Raw genomic sequence first — 17,013 nt, 5'->3', positions numbered from 1 at the left:
TAAATGACGTAGTGGGGAGGGGGCGGCGCCGTTCGGCAAGTATGTGGGAGGACATTTATTTCTTAGGAGGCCGGCTGGGCACCTTGGAACCTCATTTGCATATCAGACAAATCGCTTTTTTATAAAAATGAAAAGTTGAGTAAAAGAAAGAAGACACATGTAGGTAAGAAGGTACTTTATTGCACATTGCTATGTAAACGGTTTTATATGGTCAAAATAGGTGACAGATTCCCTTTAATGGTAATTTGCAGTACATGTGCTGAATAGCAGCAAGGGAGCATTCACATATGCGTCCTTCGATATTTCTCCACTTGCCCCAACATATCCCAAGATGTGTGGCTCGAGATGATCAGGGTTTTTTTAAAACATGATTACAATCACGATACTCTCACAAAATAGCTATCCTATATGTGCCCGTGTGCTTCCTCCCAGTGGTTCTGATGTGAATTGCAGCCTGTCAAGAGTTTTAATTTGTCTTCAGTTGGAGCCCTTAACCAAACTTGATTGCAGATAAGAGTGGACGCATCAACAAATCGGTATATCAACAGAGTGAGGTGGGAATGAGCCTTAGGGTAGCTTGTCCCTTGTCTCATATACAGTCTTCAAAACAGTATTGTGCTTGAGCCAGATGAACATCATATGGCTCAGATGGAAGGTTCTTATGTATGCCACTATTGTATCAGAATTCCATATCATACATCACCTATAGTCGTCCATGTAAAAAAATGCTTAGTTTTCCATCAGAGATGTGTCACTCAGACCGCAGGCTCCATACATAGTTTTGAAGATTAAAACAAAGGAAACACCAAAAATATGGTTTATTGTTCTCCAAAAATAAAAAAGAGAAAAAAAACTCGCTACTCCACCTTATTGACATCAGTGATGAAGGAAGTAGCTACATTCTCCTCCTACTTGCTTTCAATAGCAGACCATACTTCTGTCGGGGAAATAACTGCAATTAAACAGGTAATACATAGTTTTATTGCTCAAGCTGAGACACAAACTCCAAAAGAAACAGAAGTGACGTTGGTAATTGGCATTTTATTATATATTTTTATTATACCTATTTTTAGTTGATGTGTCTACCATTCCGATATGAGTGCTGCTTACTATGATCCTTTGTCATATCAGAGCAGACATTGGTAGAACATATGAAGTCCAAAGACAGATTTCACCCGGTTTTTTATCTGCTTGGTCTTTACCCCATACACAATAGGATTAATGAGAGGTGGCAGCATCAGGTACACATTGGCCAATAGGATGTGAATATGATTTGGGACATTTTTTCCAAATCTGTGGACAACAGAAGACAGAACAACCGGAATGTAAAATGAAAGGATGGCGCAAATATGAGAGGCGCATGTGCCAAGAGCCTTAGTTCTGGCTTCTGTGGAGGCCAGCTTAAACACAGCTCTAAGAATCATGACATAAGAGCAGATTATGAAGAACAGATCCAACCCTCCAATGGAAAGAGCCACCACTATGCCATAGATGTTGTTAGGGGTGGTATCGGCACAGGCCAGTTTCACCACAGCCATGTGCTCACAGTAGGAGTGGTGGATGACATTGGCCGAACAGAAGGGCAGTCTCTTTAAAAGGAAAGGTAAAGGCAGCATCAGTCCTACCGCTCTAATGATGGCCAACATGCCGATATGTGCTATCAGCCATTTTGTTAGTATCGAGGTGTACCTAAGAGGGTTACAGATGGCAAAATATCTATCAAATGCCATGGCCAAGAGTAGGGATGACTCCATAATGGCAAAGAAATGGAGGAAAAACATCTGGGTGAGGCACGCCTCAGAGTAAATCTCATGAGAGTTCAGCCAAAGGATCCCCAACATCTTGGGTGTGGTAGAATTACACAAGACTAGGTCAATGGAGGACAACATACAGAGAAAGAAGTACATGGGTTCATGGAGGCTTCGATCTATCCTGATGATGAAAATCAGCATGACGTTTCCAATAATAGATGTGAAATAAACCATGGTGAAGACAACGGCAAGGTAGAGGTAGAGATGTTCAAGGCCAGGGATCCCCAGGAGAAAGAACTGTATGGGAAGCAACTGGGTAGAATTCTGTAAAGACATGATGTCTAATCTCAAAATTCATGGAAGGTCCCTATGAAGAAAAATTGAGACATCATTAGTCTTAAAATTTTATTTTGGGACTGAATAAATTTATTGAATAGAAAGTTCTCAGATTGCCCCCAAAAAGTCTTATACAAAATTCGGGTTCATTAGAATTTACACGTTTTAGAATCAGTTTGCTCATATCTAGTTCTTTTTTTTTTCTAGTCTTCATCAGGTGGAGATGTGTATGTGTGATGTTATAGATGGATCATCAGCCATGATGAGACTGAGATCTACCAGTGTAGCAATCCACACCTTGACCCTTAACAAGTTAAATAAACCATGGCAAGATGCTTTTTCTTGATTTTTTTCAATGTCATCATTTGTGATGTGATATCACAGTTATGTTAGAAACTGCTCTATCCAACCTCCAAGTGGCTGTCATCTACCACCCTTCAGGACCTGTCACCATCTTTTTCAACACCTTCACCACCTGTCTACCACACTTTCTTTCCACTGACATTCCCACTATCATGAGTGATTTCAACATTCCCACTGACACTTGTCACTCAGCTACCTCTCACAGAGTTCTTCCACTGCCACTCACAAAGATGGTTACAAACTGGATCTTATCTTTACACAACTCTGTTCCCCATCTAACCTCTCAAACCTACCTCTCCTTCTATCTGACCACAATCTACTCACATTCTCTTCACTTGCCACCACTGTATAACACCTCAATAAATACAGCTCTCAACTCATTTGCCCCCCCCCCCCCCATAACACTTAGAAAATTAATAGGTAACCCTGGCACACCAATTTGACTGAAGAACTGAGACAAGCTTCTAGGGTTGCAGAGCAACCAAAACAACTATTTATCACTTTCACCTCTTTTTCATACTATAAACAAAAGATCGACATAAAAAAAAGCTTCAGCCTACAGTCCCCACAGCTCCTCTATACAACTATTCATTCTTCTTGCTCCAAAACCAGCATTTCCAATCTACTCTCCAGATCACATCCCATCCCACCTCATCCCCAACCACTAGAGATGTCCCGAACTATTCGCCGGCGAACAGCTCCCGGCCAACATAGCTTGTTCGCGTTCGCCGCGGCGGGCGAACATATGCGATGTTCGGTCCGCCCCCTATTCATCATCATTGAATAAACTTTGACCCTGTACCTCACAGTCAGCAGACACATTCCAGCCAATCAGCAGCAGCCCCTCCCTCCCAAACCCTCCCACCTCCTGGACAGCAGCCATCTTAGATTCATTCAGAAGCTGCAGTGTTAGTGAGAGGAGGGACAGTGCGGCTGCTGCTGCTGATTCAATAGGGAAATCGATAGCTAGGCCAGTGTATTCTGTGTCCACTCCAGTCCTGAAAGACTCATCTGATCTCTGCTGTAAGGACAGCACCCCAAAAAGCCCTTTTTAGGTCTAGAACATCTGTATTATTTTTTATTTTTTTCCTGTGTAATCTGTTTGCAGTTGACTGCCAGCGTGTGTGTCAGGCTCACAGTGTTTACTGTGCCCACTTGCCCAGTGCCACCACTCATATCTAGTGTCACAGTAGCTTGCATTTAAAAAAAAAAAAGCTTTTTTGACTGTAATAGAATAGCAGTCAGTTGCCTGCACGCGTGTGTGTTTCAGGCCCTGCAAGTGCACAGTGTCACCAGCGCAGCTCATATCTGGTGTCACAGTAGATTACATTAAATAAAAACAACTATTTTGACTGTAATATAATAACAGTTAGTTGTCTGCAAGCGTGTGTGTCAGGCCTACAGCGTGTACTCTGCCAACTTCTGCCAGTGCACAGTGCCACTCATATCTGGTGTCACAGTAGCTTGCACGCATAGTACAACTAAACTAATCTAAAAAAAAATGACAGGCAGAGGCAGGCCACCCCGCAGGGGCCGTCGTAGTCGTGGTGCTGTGATTCCCTTTAGCCCTAGAATAATGCCCAGTGTTCAGAGGCCACGTACCCTGAACTCAAAAAGTTCTGAGGACATAGTTGACTGGCTAACACAGGACACCCAATCTTCTACAGCTTCCGCTCGGAACCTTGACGCACCATCCTCCTCCAGCTCAGCTTCGGGCACCTCTCAAGTTCCCACTCGCCCGCCTGCCGCCACTACCACCACAGCCACCACAGCTGCTTCACTTGATCCCTCAGAGGAGTTATTTACACATCAGTTGGATGAAATTAGTGATGCGCAACCATTATTGCCAGAGGATGTAGATAACAGGGATATGTCTCAGTCAGGCAGCATTACACACATGGACGTACAGTGTGATGATGATGTTGTACCCGCTGCTGCTTCCTTTCCTGAGGTGTCAGATACAAGTGAAGCGGTTGATGATGACGATGTGTCCGTGGATGTCAAGTGGGTGCCTGCTCGAAGAGAAGAAGTACAGGTACAGGAAAGGTCAGATGGGGAGACAGAGAGGAGGAGGAGACGAGTTGGAAGCAGGGGGAGGTCGTCGCAAGGAGCTAGTGGCACAGTCAGACAGCATGTATCGGCACCCGGGGTCAGCCAGACAGCACGCCAATCAACGCATGCTGTTGCCACCAACAGAATGCCGTCATTGCAAAGCTCAGCAGTGTGGCATTTTTTTTGTGTGTCTGCCTCTGACAACAGCGATGCCATTTGCAACCTGTACCAAAAGAAACTGAGTCGTGGGAAGTCCAACACCCACCTCGGTACAACTGCTTTGCGAAGGCACATGATCTCACATCACAAACGCCTATGGGATCAACACATGAGTACAAGCAGCACACAAATTCAAAGCCACCATCCTCCTCCTGGTCCAGCATCTTCAGCCACGTCAACCACTGCTGTCCTCCTTGCCCCCTCTCAACCATCCGCCACTCCGCCTCTTGCCTTAAGCAGTTCCTGCTCATCTGCCCACAGCCAGGTGTCTGTCAAGGAAATGTTTGAGCGTAAGAAGCCAATGTCACAGAGTCACCCCCTTGCCCGGCAGCTGACAGCTGGCTTGTCGGAACTCTTAGCCTGCCAGCTTTTACCATACAAGCTGGTGGAGTCTGAGGCCTCCAAAAAATGTGTAGCTATTGGGACACCGCAGTGGAAGGTACCCGGCCGAAATTTCTTTGCACAAAAGGCAATCCCCAACCTGTACTTGTCACGGCTGAGGATGGGGGAAACCCTCAGCCGTGCGATGGTGGAAGATGGTCGCTGCTCGGCCAGGACCACAGGATTAGGGAGCAGGTCACCTCCTATCGCGTCCCTAACCTGACCCTAACTCCTAGCTGCATGGGCCGACCTTTAAGGTAGGAGGACCCATGCTCAGGAACCTCGGAGCCCTAACTCACCCTCCGACCGGTCCCTGGGCTAGGAGTCAGGGTAAGACAACCTGTTCCTTCTGGATACGGAGGAACAGGAGTCTCACTGGCCAAGCTGCAAGGAAGGGAGAACAAATGCAACCTATGGCAATGGCAGGTACTTGCCACAAACATAACTCTCACCTGCCACAGACACAAAGCCTGGAACCCATGTGGAAGTACAGCCCACAGACAACAGGACTCAGCACACAACACACTACACACGGGAACCCAGGACCATAGGTGCAATAAACAAACATAAAACCAAACACATCTTCAAGACACCAAACAAGATATTGTATTTGCTATGACCAGAAGGATGGCCCCCACTGGCAGTTGGTAAGTAACCAGGAGGATGTCTCTAATATCACAATAAATATAATAATAGGATGGGACAAAATATTCCCAACTGCTGTTTGTGCAGAAGATTTTGTCCACATATTTACAGATTTCTTCAATTTTCCCCACCAAGATGTTCCAGACATGGTATTCCATTCATGTTCTATTTCTGATAATTGTCCCTGATGATGATTAAATGCAATTTCAGCTTCTTTTACTTGTTCGTTTAATATTTTTAAAAGACCTTTATCCTTTTTAATTTCTTCTGTCCACTTATCCCACGGAAATGTATCAATTTGAGTGAGATTGAATTGTATTGGAAAGGTTTTCAATTGATTTGTATTTATGGAAGAAATATTAAGTCTTCCTAAATTCATAGAAATAGCTTTCAGATCTCCTTCCAAACAATATAGACCTCTTGTCAAATTCTCGTAATGTATACAAGAAGAAAAGAATGCTACGACCTTTTCTTTCTCAGACATCACTTGTACACAAACTTTGTTTAAACCAACTTGAGTTACCAGATCATGAATTGAGTGCACATTCTCAATCCGTGCATGGCAAGAAGTTTGATTATGGAAACAAGAATGATAAATCGCCTTATCTTGCTCCTGTAAACAGATTATTTTAGAAACAAAGTGTAGACATAAAGAAAGATCCAATTGTTCTATATGAGAACCATCATATGCAAATTCTGTATATTGCAATTGATAATAAATCAACTGTGTTTCACTCACAGGAATTCCTAAAACAATTATTGGAACGACCATTTGTTCTCTTCCAGCTACTGGAATCAATGAGGTCGCTGTACATGTGTTCTCATTACATCCTAACCACTTATTTACCCATAAATCTATATGTCTCATACTGTCTCCAATTTTCCACCCAATCTTTTTATTTATTTTTTATTGATATTCCAAAAAAGAAGGAACAAGGGGTAACAGGGCCCCAAGGCATAGGCACGCAGGCCTGACTGACAAAACTTGTAAGTACATAGTGAAAATACAGAAATACAGCATTGATCCGATGTTTACAATTTAGCAGGGAAGACCGTACATGGCAATCTTTAGAGAGGCGTACAAACTAGTAATGAGGAGAGGTTTAGGCATCAAAGGATTAAGATAATCAGGCAAATTGGTGTGTGCTAAGATAAGACTGTGATTAAGATGAGAGTTTGAGTAGGGCGCTAGACCATGTATCAACAGGAGGAGCATTGCATAGGATAATCCCAGACCCAACCTATAGCTATGAACCTGAGGAGGAATTGTGTGAAATGTCAGGAGGATGGAGAGGAGGAGCAACTCCCATAGTCTTAGATTCAGTGCAGAGTAATAAGGGGTTCACCATGTCTTTAGGAGCCCTGTATTTAGCCCAAAGAGACCAGTTTTTGAGAAAGACCCTATGAGTACGCGTTTCCCAGGAGGACAGTTCCTCAAACCTATGGAGCTGGTCCATTTTCTGGATCCATTGCTCCATGGTTGGAACCAGGGATTGCAGCCATAATCTAGGGAGTAGAAGGCGGGCAGCTGTCAGCATTTGAGAGAAGACAAAGGGCGGTTTTGTGTGAAGCTTTCCTTGGGAGATGGAAAGAAGGGCAAGCTGAGGAGACAATCTTGTTAGCAGTAGTAAATATTTCATTCCACCACTTGTGTATGGGGGGACATGTCCACCAAATGTGGAAGAAAGTCCCCTTCCCCCCATGGCACCTCCAAAATGCGTCCGAAGCAGATTCAGAGTACATAGAAGTCTTATCTGGCGTATTATACCATCTAGTAAGAATTTTATAGCAGTTGTTCTGTATTCGGACACAGCGGGAGGCCCCATGGGGGGATTCAAGGAGTTTGGGGAGGGAGTCGTATGGGACAACAATGTTCAAATCCAATTCCCATTGCTTTACAAAAGACAGTTTGGCTAACATTGGTGGATGTCGCAGTTTACCATAGATCTGTGAAATGGGCTTCCCAGGAGTAGAGTGGTGGGAGATTAATGATTCGAACCAGACTAACGGACGTGTCAGATCCCCTATTTTGATATATTGTTTTAAATAGGCCCTAAGGTATGTGATCGAAAAAAAATCACACGGGTGAGGGTTTAGTAGAGCATTTGTGGCTTCTTAATCCATCCATTCCCCAGAGGGGAGGGAAAGTGAAGTTATAGGTATCGGGGAGGACCTCAGCCCATGAGAAATCGAAGTTCTTAGGGAAGGGGGAGCAGTGCCGAGTATGTCTTTTACTGTCAATAAAGGGGAGAAAAAGGGGATGGAGCAATGTGAGGATGAAAGCCATTTCCAAGCATCCAGAGTAGCTTTAATGATTGGGTAATGGTTCATTGAGCCAGGGAGGACCGATTGGTGACCTAGGAGGAGTGCCCTGGGTGATCCGTTCAGTATGTCTATTTCAGTTTCCACTGCTAAAGAAGGTGATGAGGGGAGCAGCCAAGCAACTGCTCGAGAGAGAAGAATGGCCTTGCCATATAATTCAGGGTTTGGGAGACCTATTCCCCCTGCTTGCCTGGGTTTAGTAAGGAGAGAAAAAGAAAGTCTCGCTTTCCTACCACTCCATATGAAGGATCTGAACTTTTTTATAATTGAGTTGTAATAATGTTTAGGAACGTGGATAGGTAGAACTTGTTGCAAGTAAGTGAGGCGGGGAAGGATTAATGACATAAGGAGATTTTTACGGCCAAACCAAGATAATGTTGGATTTGACTGGGCCAGATTATCAATGGCGTTAAAAATTGAAATTCTTAAGGGGGTGTAGTTGAGGGAAAAAAGGTCGTATATGTTGGGGCTAATTTTGACTCCTAAGTACGTAATACTAGGGGAGGACCAGTTGAATGGGGAGTCGACCATTAATTGGCGTTGGATGGATTGGGGAATGCCCGAGCAAAGGACTAAAGATTTATTGGCGTTGATTTTAAAGTCTGATACAATGCTATAGGCGTCAAGGTGATTCTGAATACGTGGTAGAGAAACTTTCGGATTGACCGACATCACAAGGACGTCGTCAGCGAATGCAGCAATTTTTTGGTCCCTGCCTCCCAAACATAGACCTTCATTCTCTCTATCCAATCTTATGGTGGAAAGAAGTGGCTCAAGTGCTAGTATGAATAGGAGGGGTGAAAGGGGGCAGCCCTGGTGAGTACCATTGTTTATTGGAAATGGGGAAGATAGGTTGCCATTTACTAGTACCAAGGCCGCAGCCTGCTCATACATGGCAAACGTCGCTTGTACGAAAGAACCAGGAAGGCCAAATCTCGACAGCGTTTGTTTTAGATACTGCCAATTTGCCCTGTCGAATGCTTTCTCAGCATCTGTGCTGAGGAACAGTAAAGGGGAGGAAATTCTCTTGGCATGGCATAAGGTATTAATCACTCTGGAGGTATTGTCTTTGCCCTCTCTGTTGCGGATAAAGCCGACCTAGTCCCCATGAACAAGCTGAGGGAGAAGGGTAGCTAATCTGTTAGCTAACATTTTGGCCAGGAGTTTGAGGTCTATGTTTAGGAGGGATATAGGTCTGTAGTTAGAGCATTGTTTGGGGTCTTTCCCTTCCTTAGGAATCAATGTGATATGAGCTACGGTCATATCTCTTGAAAGTGGGATTCCACATAATGTCTGATTACAAACTTCTAAAAGGTGAGGTAGGAGAAGCTCTTGGAAAGTTTTATAATATGAGATCAGGAGGCCATCGGGACCTGGGCTCTTTCCTGGGGGCATTTGGTGCATTGCATTTTTAAGTTCAATTAGGGTAAAAGGGGCTTCTAAGTTTTATTTCTGTTCAGTAGATATAGAGGGAATATTGGACGAATCCAGAAAGGCTAGGATGGCGGATGCACGTGTTTCTGGCGTTACAGGGGAGGTAAGATTGTAAAGGTTATTATAAAATGAACGGAATTGTGCAGCAATCTGGTGGACTGAGAAGATTGGATTGCCTTCAGGCGAGGACAATTGATGGACAAAGTTAGCGGTTCTCCTCTTCTTAATCCTGCTCATTAGAAACTTGGTGGCCTTGTCACCCTTCTGGACCTGTCCTCTTCCTCCTGGACCTGTCCTCTTCCTTCTGGACCTGTCCTCTTCCTCCTGGACCTGTCCTCCTCCTCCTGGACCTGTCCTCCTCCTCCTGGACCTGTCCTCCTCCTCCTGGACCTGTCCTCCTCCTCCTGGACCTGTCCTCTTCCTCCTGGACCTGTCCTCTTCCTCCTGGACCTGTCCTCTTCCTCCTGGACCTGTCCTCTTCCTCCTGGACATGTCCTCTTCCTCCTGGACCTGTCCTCTTCCTCCTGGACCTGTCCTCTTCCTCCTGGACCTGTCCTCCTCCTCCTGGACCTGTCCTCCTCCTCCTGGACCTGTCCTCTCCTCTTCCTTCTACATTATTCTGTCCTCCTCCTCCTTGAACTGTCTGTTTTAAATACATACTATTTAACAAAGATACAGGTCCCATAAGCACACTGTCTGATACATGGATGGTGGTTAACTTACATGAAGCTGTCCTGCAGTGATTACACACCTCTCTGCTGTTCCATATTGTCAGGTTGGTAGTGGCTGCTGCTGGGCTGGCCATTTTCATAAGACTTTTCCAGCAGTGGTGACCTGGACAGCTGGAGCAGGACAGCCAGCAGTAGCTCTGGAATCTGCTTGTCCTGTCTGAATCTCCTGCAGGGCTGGGTCTGGTCTTCCGCTGCTAGGCCTGAGTGAGGTGCGGGGCTAAACACAAGCCCTGCTTCTGCTCTGATACTGGAACACCAGTGCGGGGCTGCTGGCCGGTCTCGCTGCACTTCAGCCCGCCTCACCATGGAGCCGCTCCTGTCATGCCTATTTTAATAGCTACATGCATTCCCCACGTACTAACAATTCTGGAGCCTCTATTCTTATGTCTCTATGTTGTGCCATTCCATTTTTATTTGCACTAGAAGTCATGAATGAATTGCTATTAGCCTTCAGTAAGGGTACAGAGGGGCGGTAACCAGTTGGGGGTTGTACCTGCACAGTCTGAAAATGGCAGCACTGATTGGATAGAGCCAGTCTGTGCAGGTACAACCCCCAACTAGTTACCTCCCCTCTGTACCCTTACTGCAGACTGCTAGCAATTCATTCATAACTTCTAGTGCAAATAATAAAGGAACTGCACAACATAGAGCCGTAAGAATAGAGGCCCCAGAATTGTTAGTGCATGGGGAATGCATGAAGCTACTAAAACAGGCATGACCGGAGCGGTGAGAGGTCCTCTCTACTGTGCGCCTGGCTGATGTCATTTGGGGCAGCACTGGTGGCTCAATATAACCAAAAAGAGAAGCTGCCAGTGCAGTGAAAGATACAGCTATCGGCCAGAGATTGGGGGCAATGTGCTTGCAGTCCGGGGCCCAAGCCCTGAATCTACATGCCTAGCGACGCCGCTGTTACTACATATACTGTATATATTGCCTACTCTCCTCGGTGTAATGTCTTTCGCCTCTCACCTGTGTCGGTGCACGCTCTGGAGCCGTGGACTTTGATGCAGCAGGATCCTTACAGAGTCAATAAGAAGAATTTATAGAGAAGAGGAATGATCAGAGTCTTCTGGGGTTTATGGTGGAGATCATTAGAGCGCTCGCTGGAGATCACTGTAATTCTCCTCTGGATGGAAACCTTCAGCCGCTGAGAGCAAGGAGATGATTGTCTTCAATAACATTTTGCAGCAGACTTTTAGGGAATTTGAAGAAAAATGCTTGTTGGATTTTTTTCCTTCATGTTTGAACGTGGTCTAAAGTGCTTGTCCTGTGATTAAATATGACATTTCTCTGACACAAAACATATCAACTCCTTGGGATGATGACAGATACTTGTAATGGCGCCCTGTAAGGTGGTGGCACTCCACTGGAAGGACGCAGAACTTTTTGAACACACAAGCATCCTTACTCTTCTTCTGGCAGAGAGGCACAGTGCACTCCATGGTTACAGGTCACAAAGGTGGCACCTGATTATGTCTCATGCTTGGTGGGATGTTGTGCTTTAAGACAAGCTGTCCCTTTAAGGGCAACTCAATTGCATCCTGGAACAAGGGCAATCCAGCAGCTTGCATCCGATGCACGACCATGTGTCTCGTCTCACTGTACGGCCTTTATCCAGTAATTCCCAACAGGGGCCACTTGTATCTTCTCAGCATCCAGGAGGATGGTAGACCCTGAGAACATATCCCATTCTCCCTCTGACCCCAGTGCACACTTTGTGCAGGCCTTTCCTACACAGACCTCTTCCTAAGCCAATACTCACTCAGCTGATGCTGTCTCTGGGCTGCCATGTCCTCGGCTAACAACTGAGGCCCTCTGTGCTAGAAGCAGAATCTGCTGCGCTAGTTATTTAGAGCTTGGATTATTTGCACTAAAATTTTAATTTGATATAATTGAAGGTACACATCGATCAGTATGAGGTACGCTGCCTGCAACCACCACAAGGAGCAGTATACCTCATACTGATCTATGTGTACCTTCAATTATATCAAATAAAATTTTAGTGCAGGAGCGTGCACGGATAGGGATCCTCTGAATCAACTGATAGAGGACTAGGAATATTGCTGACTGCGGACAGTCGGGACCCTGGTGTTTGCACCAGTCACCCAGAAGGCAGCTAACTGCAGCAGTGTGTCCAACAAAGTCGGAGTAGAGGAGCAGATGATCTGTACTGGAAGAAGGTAGACAAAAGTCACTTGCAATAAAGGCAAAACAAAGTTCAGAGTAATACGGTAAACTGAGACAGGCGAACTCGTGGTCAGGCAGTGCAGGGTCAGAAATCCAGGCGAACTTACAGAAGACGGCAGGCAGAATCGGAGTCAGGTAATGCAGGGGTAAATAGTCCAGATAATCCAAGTAGCAGACGACAGGCAGAATCGTAGTCAGGCAATGCAGGGGTCAATAGCCCAGATAATCCAAGTAGCAGACGACAGGCTTCAGCAGAAGTTACCAGGTATGCAACCACGCTTGGGCACTTCATGGTAAGTGAAGCTGCCCTATATACCAGTATCTCTGCCTCCGGGTGGGGTCAGTGATTGGGAGCCTGCTCGCCACTCCCATAAGAATGGAGAGATGTGCCCACATGCGCAATAGCACACCAGTTGATACCTGGCCGTGAGGATGGATGCGGAGGTATGCTGGCGGGTGCCTGCTTCTCCTGTGGGGTAAGCCAGCACTAGGATCCATGGCGCTGCAGTGTGCAGGTGACGATCTGCCACCCTGCAGTGAGATCACGGACCCAATACTGACACTGGGAAATTACCTTATTGGTTGCAATAACTCTAAGAAGGTTGGAGGAATGGGTGAAGGAGCTTGAGCTCCGAGTGCGACAGGAGCTGTGGCTGGAGAATGCCTACCAGGCACTCTGGTGGTATACCGCTCGGCATACACCCTGGAAGGCGCAGCATGACAACCCGGAGGCGTATGATTACGATGGCTCTGGCCAGTTGTGGGAGGCTTTCACACAACTGGAGTTCGGGAGCACTACGGAGACCCGATTTTAGGACATCTACGACTTCAGGGAGGGTATGCAAGATTGGGCTGACCCCAACGAGATGAGACCAGACTTGGAATATCTAGTGACACTGGAGTGGGGGCTGGAGCAGGACTACTGACATCCGCTCCACGTAACTGAGAATACCCTGCAGGAGAGTTGGGTGGCAGTACCAGACTTAAAGCCCTGCAGCGGGGAAGATCCGACTGAGGTACCCCCTACTTCACTACCTGCTACAGAGGTAGGGGACCTGATAGACGGGTTCTGGGGGGAACTCCATATGGCAGGTGGAGATGGGACCGAGGTCTCTCCACTGGCCCTACAGGGATGCTGGTCAGCCTAGATCCCCAATGGCAGCCGAAGTTTCAGGGAGTAGGGACAGTCGGTCCTGCTCCCCAGCGGCAGTATGTTTTGCAGGGAGAGGAGAGCATTGTCTCCTTTCCCCAGCGGCAGTGTACCTTGCAGGAGAGGAGACAACCGGTCTCTCTCCCCAACCACAAGGGGACAGCACCCCTAACTCCAAAGGTGCAGACGGGACCACGGTTTCTGCACCAGACCTACAGGGATGCTGGATGGCTGGTACAGATCCCCAACCAACCCCGCAGGAATGCCAGGAGAAGGGAGTAAGCAATTCCTCCTCTCCACAGCAGATCCGCAACCAGGTCCAGGGGGTAGGATTCCCTGACCACATCCCAGTGGAAGAGAAGGCATCTGGGCAGAGTGCAGTCGGCCTCTGCCCTTCCCTATCCTCTTGTCCAGAGCCTGACTCCTCACAGGATACCCCAGCAGAAGCGCTGGCATCCGGGCAGAGCGCCGTTAGTCTCTGCCCTACCTGTTCCTTTGTTACAGGGCAGGACTGCGCACCAGTTTGCCCAGCTGAAGCGCTGGCACCAGGGCAGAGTACTGCTGATCTAGGCCCACAAAGCAACCTCCACTCCCAGCCAGAGAGCAACACAGAGACCGGAAGTACCAGTTGCCAACACAACCTTGGTAGACTCACTGGACAGAGGCAGGCTACCAAATTCAACAGGTCCAGTATTTGGCAATGGGTTGGCTGCCAGACTAACTCAGGTATCAACCGGTGTGAGGTCAGGCACCTGGTTAGTCTTCCCTGGATGGGGGAGATGTGTGGCAGAAATAACCTCGCCACTGGGTTTTGGAGGGGCCTGTTTGCCAGCCTTTTGCCTCAGGATTATGGCCCATACACTAAAACTTTGAAGGAGAAGAGAGACTGGACGCACATCCTAAATCTGTGGAACTGTTTTGGGCAGGAAAGCCATGCTTGCGGTCGGTCAAAAGTGACTTCCATGGAATTCTGGAACCCCTGTTGGATCTGGGTGATTTCTGGATATGTTGTTCGCCCAGATCTGAGCTATGCAGGGATGTATAAATTATGGGGATATGTGAGGCTTTGGGGTGTTGTCTGTGTTTTGGCCTGTGTGTTTCTGCCTGTGAGTGATTAAGTTAGCCCATTGTGTTTGTTAATTGAATCACAGGCAGAGCCCATTGTGTTTGTTAATTGTATCACAGGAAGAGGGGAGGTTGTGTACAGTTGCTGGGAGTATTTCCATACTGTAAATGCATGTGATTGGCTAATGTAAAAACTGTCTCAGTCTTCCACAAGGTCCCCAGGGGTGTGTCCCTTGATGAAAGACCTGCATAAAATGCTGACATGTAGCCACATTAAATAGTTCCCGTTTTACCCTCAACATAAAGCCTCGTCTCATGTGTGTGGGGAAAAGGCTAAATCTACAATAGGGAATGCTATACACTGTATACTCCCCCGGCTATAATCCCTGAGCTCTTTTAAGAGCTTCTTCCTGCATCACTCTCTGAAGGAAGAGAGGTTCATCCACTGGAGCCTGGTGCCTTGTCATAGGTCCAGGGTGGGTAGAAGACGGTGAGATCCCAACCAAGCTGCAGTGGTTCGTGGGGTCGGCAGTGCTTACAGTGTCAAGTAGAGTGCTTGGAGCCTTCGGGAAGCACTAGGAGCATCCATCAATGGAGGTACCCAGTTGCGGTGCCAGAAGATTCGTTACAGTGGTGGGCCATGGGGGCGTTATTACTCTGCTCTAGTGCCCAGTAACGCCCCTCTCCACTGCCCAGCCCGCCTCTCTTCCGATCCCAGCCGGCCTCCTAAGAAATAAATGTCCTCCCACATACTTGCCGAACGGCGCAGCCCCCTCCCCACTACGCCATTTAATTTATTAATTGTACCATTGTGCTTCCTCCTCTCTTGGCCTACGGCGCTGCCCCATCCCCATTACGTCATTTATTTTATTCATTGCACCGGACCTCAGTATCGGTGAGTGCCTGCGCCTGCACGATTCTCCTGTTCCAGAGGGCAACAGCATCAATAGTGTCAATGGGCATGCGCCGAGCCCAGTGACACTATTGAGGCTGTTGCCCTCTAGAACAGGAGAATCGCGCAGGCACTCACCGATACTGCGCCTGCGCGGGATTTCGGAGGACAAGAGAGGAGGAAGGGAGGTCCGGTGCAATGAATAAAATAAATGACGTAATGGGGAGGGGGCGGCGCCGTAGGTCAAGAGAGGAGGAAGGAACGCCCGATGAAGTAAATAAATTAACTGACGTAGTGGGGAGGGGGCGGCGCCGTTCGGCCGAGAGAGGAGGAAGCACGATGGTGCAATGAATAAATTAAATGACGTAGTGGGGAGGGGGCGGCGCCGTTCGGCAAGTATGTGGGAGGACATTTATTTCTTAGGAGGCCGGCTGGGCACCTTGGAACCTCATTTGCATATCAGACAAATCGCTTTTTTATAAAAATGAAAAGTTGAATAAAAGAAAGAAGACACATGTAGGTAAGAAGGTACTTTATTGCACATTGCTATGTAAATGGTTTTATATGGTCAAAATAGGTGACAGATTCCCTTTAATGGTAATTTGCAGTACATGTGCTGAATAGCAGCAAGGGAGCATTCACATATGCGTCCTTCGATATTTCTCCACTTGCCCCAACATATTCCAAGATGTGTGGCTCGAGATGATCAGGGTTTTTTTAAAACATGATTACAATCACGATACTCTCACAAAATAGCTATCCTATATGTGCCCGTGTGCTTCCTCCCAGTGGTTCTGATGTGAATTGCAGCCTGTCAAGAGTTTTAATTTGTCTTTAGTTGGAGCCCTTAACCAAACTTGATCACAGATAAGGGTGGACACATAAATAAATCAGTATATCAACAGAGTGAGGTGGGAAGGAGCCTTAGGGTATCTTGTCCCTTGTCTCATATACAGTCTTCAAAACAGTATTGTGCTTGAGCCAAATGGACATCATATGGCTCAGATGGAAGGTTCTTATGTATGCCACTATTGTATCAGAATTCCATATCATACATCACCTAGAGTCGTCCATGTAAAACAATGCTTAGTTTTCCATCAGAGATGTGTCACTCAGACCGCAGGCTCCATACATAGTTTTGAAGATTAAAACAAAGGAAACACCAAAAATATGGTTTATTGTTCTCCAAAAATAAAAAAAATAAAACAAACTCGCTACTCCACCTTATTGACATCAGTGATGAAGGAAGTAGCTACATTCTCCTCCTACTTGCTTTCAATAGCAGACCATACTTCTGCCGGGGAAATAACCACAATTAAACACGTAATACATAGTTTTATTGCTCATTGCTGAGACACAAACTCCAAAAGAAACAGAAGTGACGTTGGTAATTGGCATTTTATTATATCTTTTTATTATACCTATTTTTAGTTGATGTGTCTACCATTCCGATATGAGTGCTGCTTACTATGATCCTTTGTCATA

The 17,013-nt window shown here is 46.5% G+C and overlaps 1 protein-coding gene across 1 annotated transcript; it reads right to left on the bottom strand.

Moving 5' to 3' along the window:
* Positions 1 to 1,127: 1,127 nt before the first annotated feature.
* Positions 1,128 to 2,087, bottom strand: LOC122923887 (olfactory receptor 52K1-like). The gene has a single exon (XM_044274738.1). It carries the CDS (start codon positions 2,085 to 2,087, stop codon positions 1,128 to 1,130), a length of 960 nt encoding a protein of 319 aa, XP_044130673.1.
* Between the last annotated feature and the right edge of the window lie 14,926 nt (positions 2,088 to 17,013).

The sequence above is a fragment of the Bufo gargarizans genome, unplaced genomic scaffold (assembly GCF_014858855.1).
Source record: "Bufo gargarizans isolate SCDJY-AF-19 unplaced genomic scaffold, ASM1485885v1 original_scaffold_2034_pilon, whole genome shotgun sequence".
Classification (NCBI taxonomy): Eukaryota; Metazoa; Chordata; class Amphibia; order Anura; family Bufonidae; genus Bufo; species Bufo gargarizans.
This window is presented reverse-complemented; position numbering and strand designations above follow the sequence as displayed.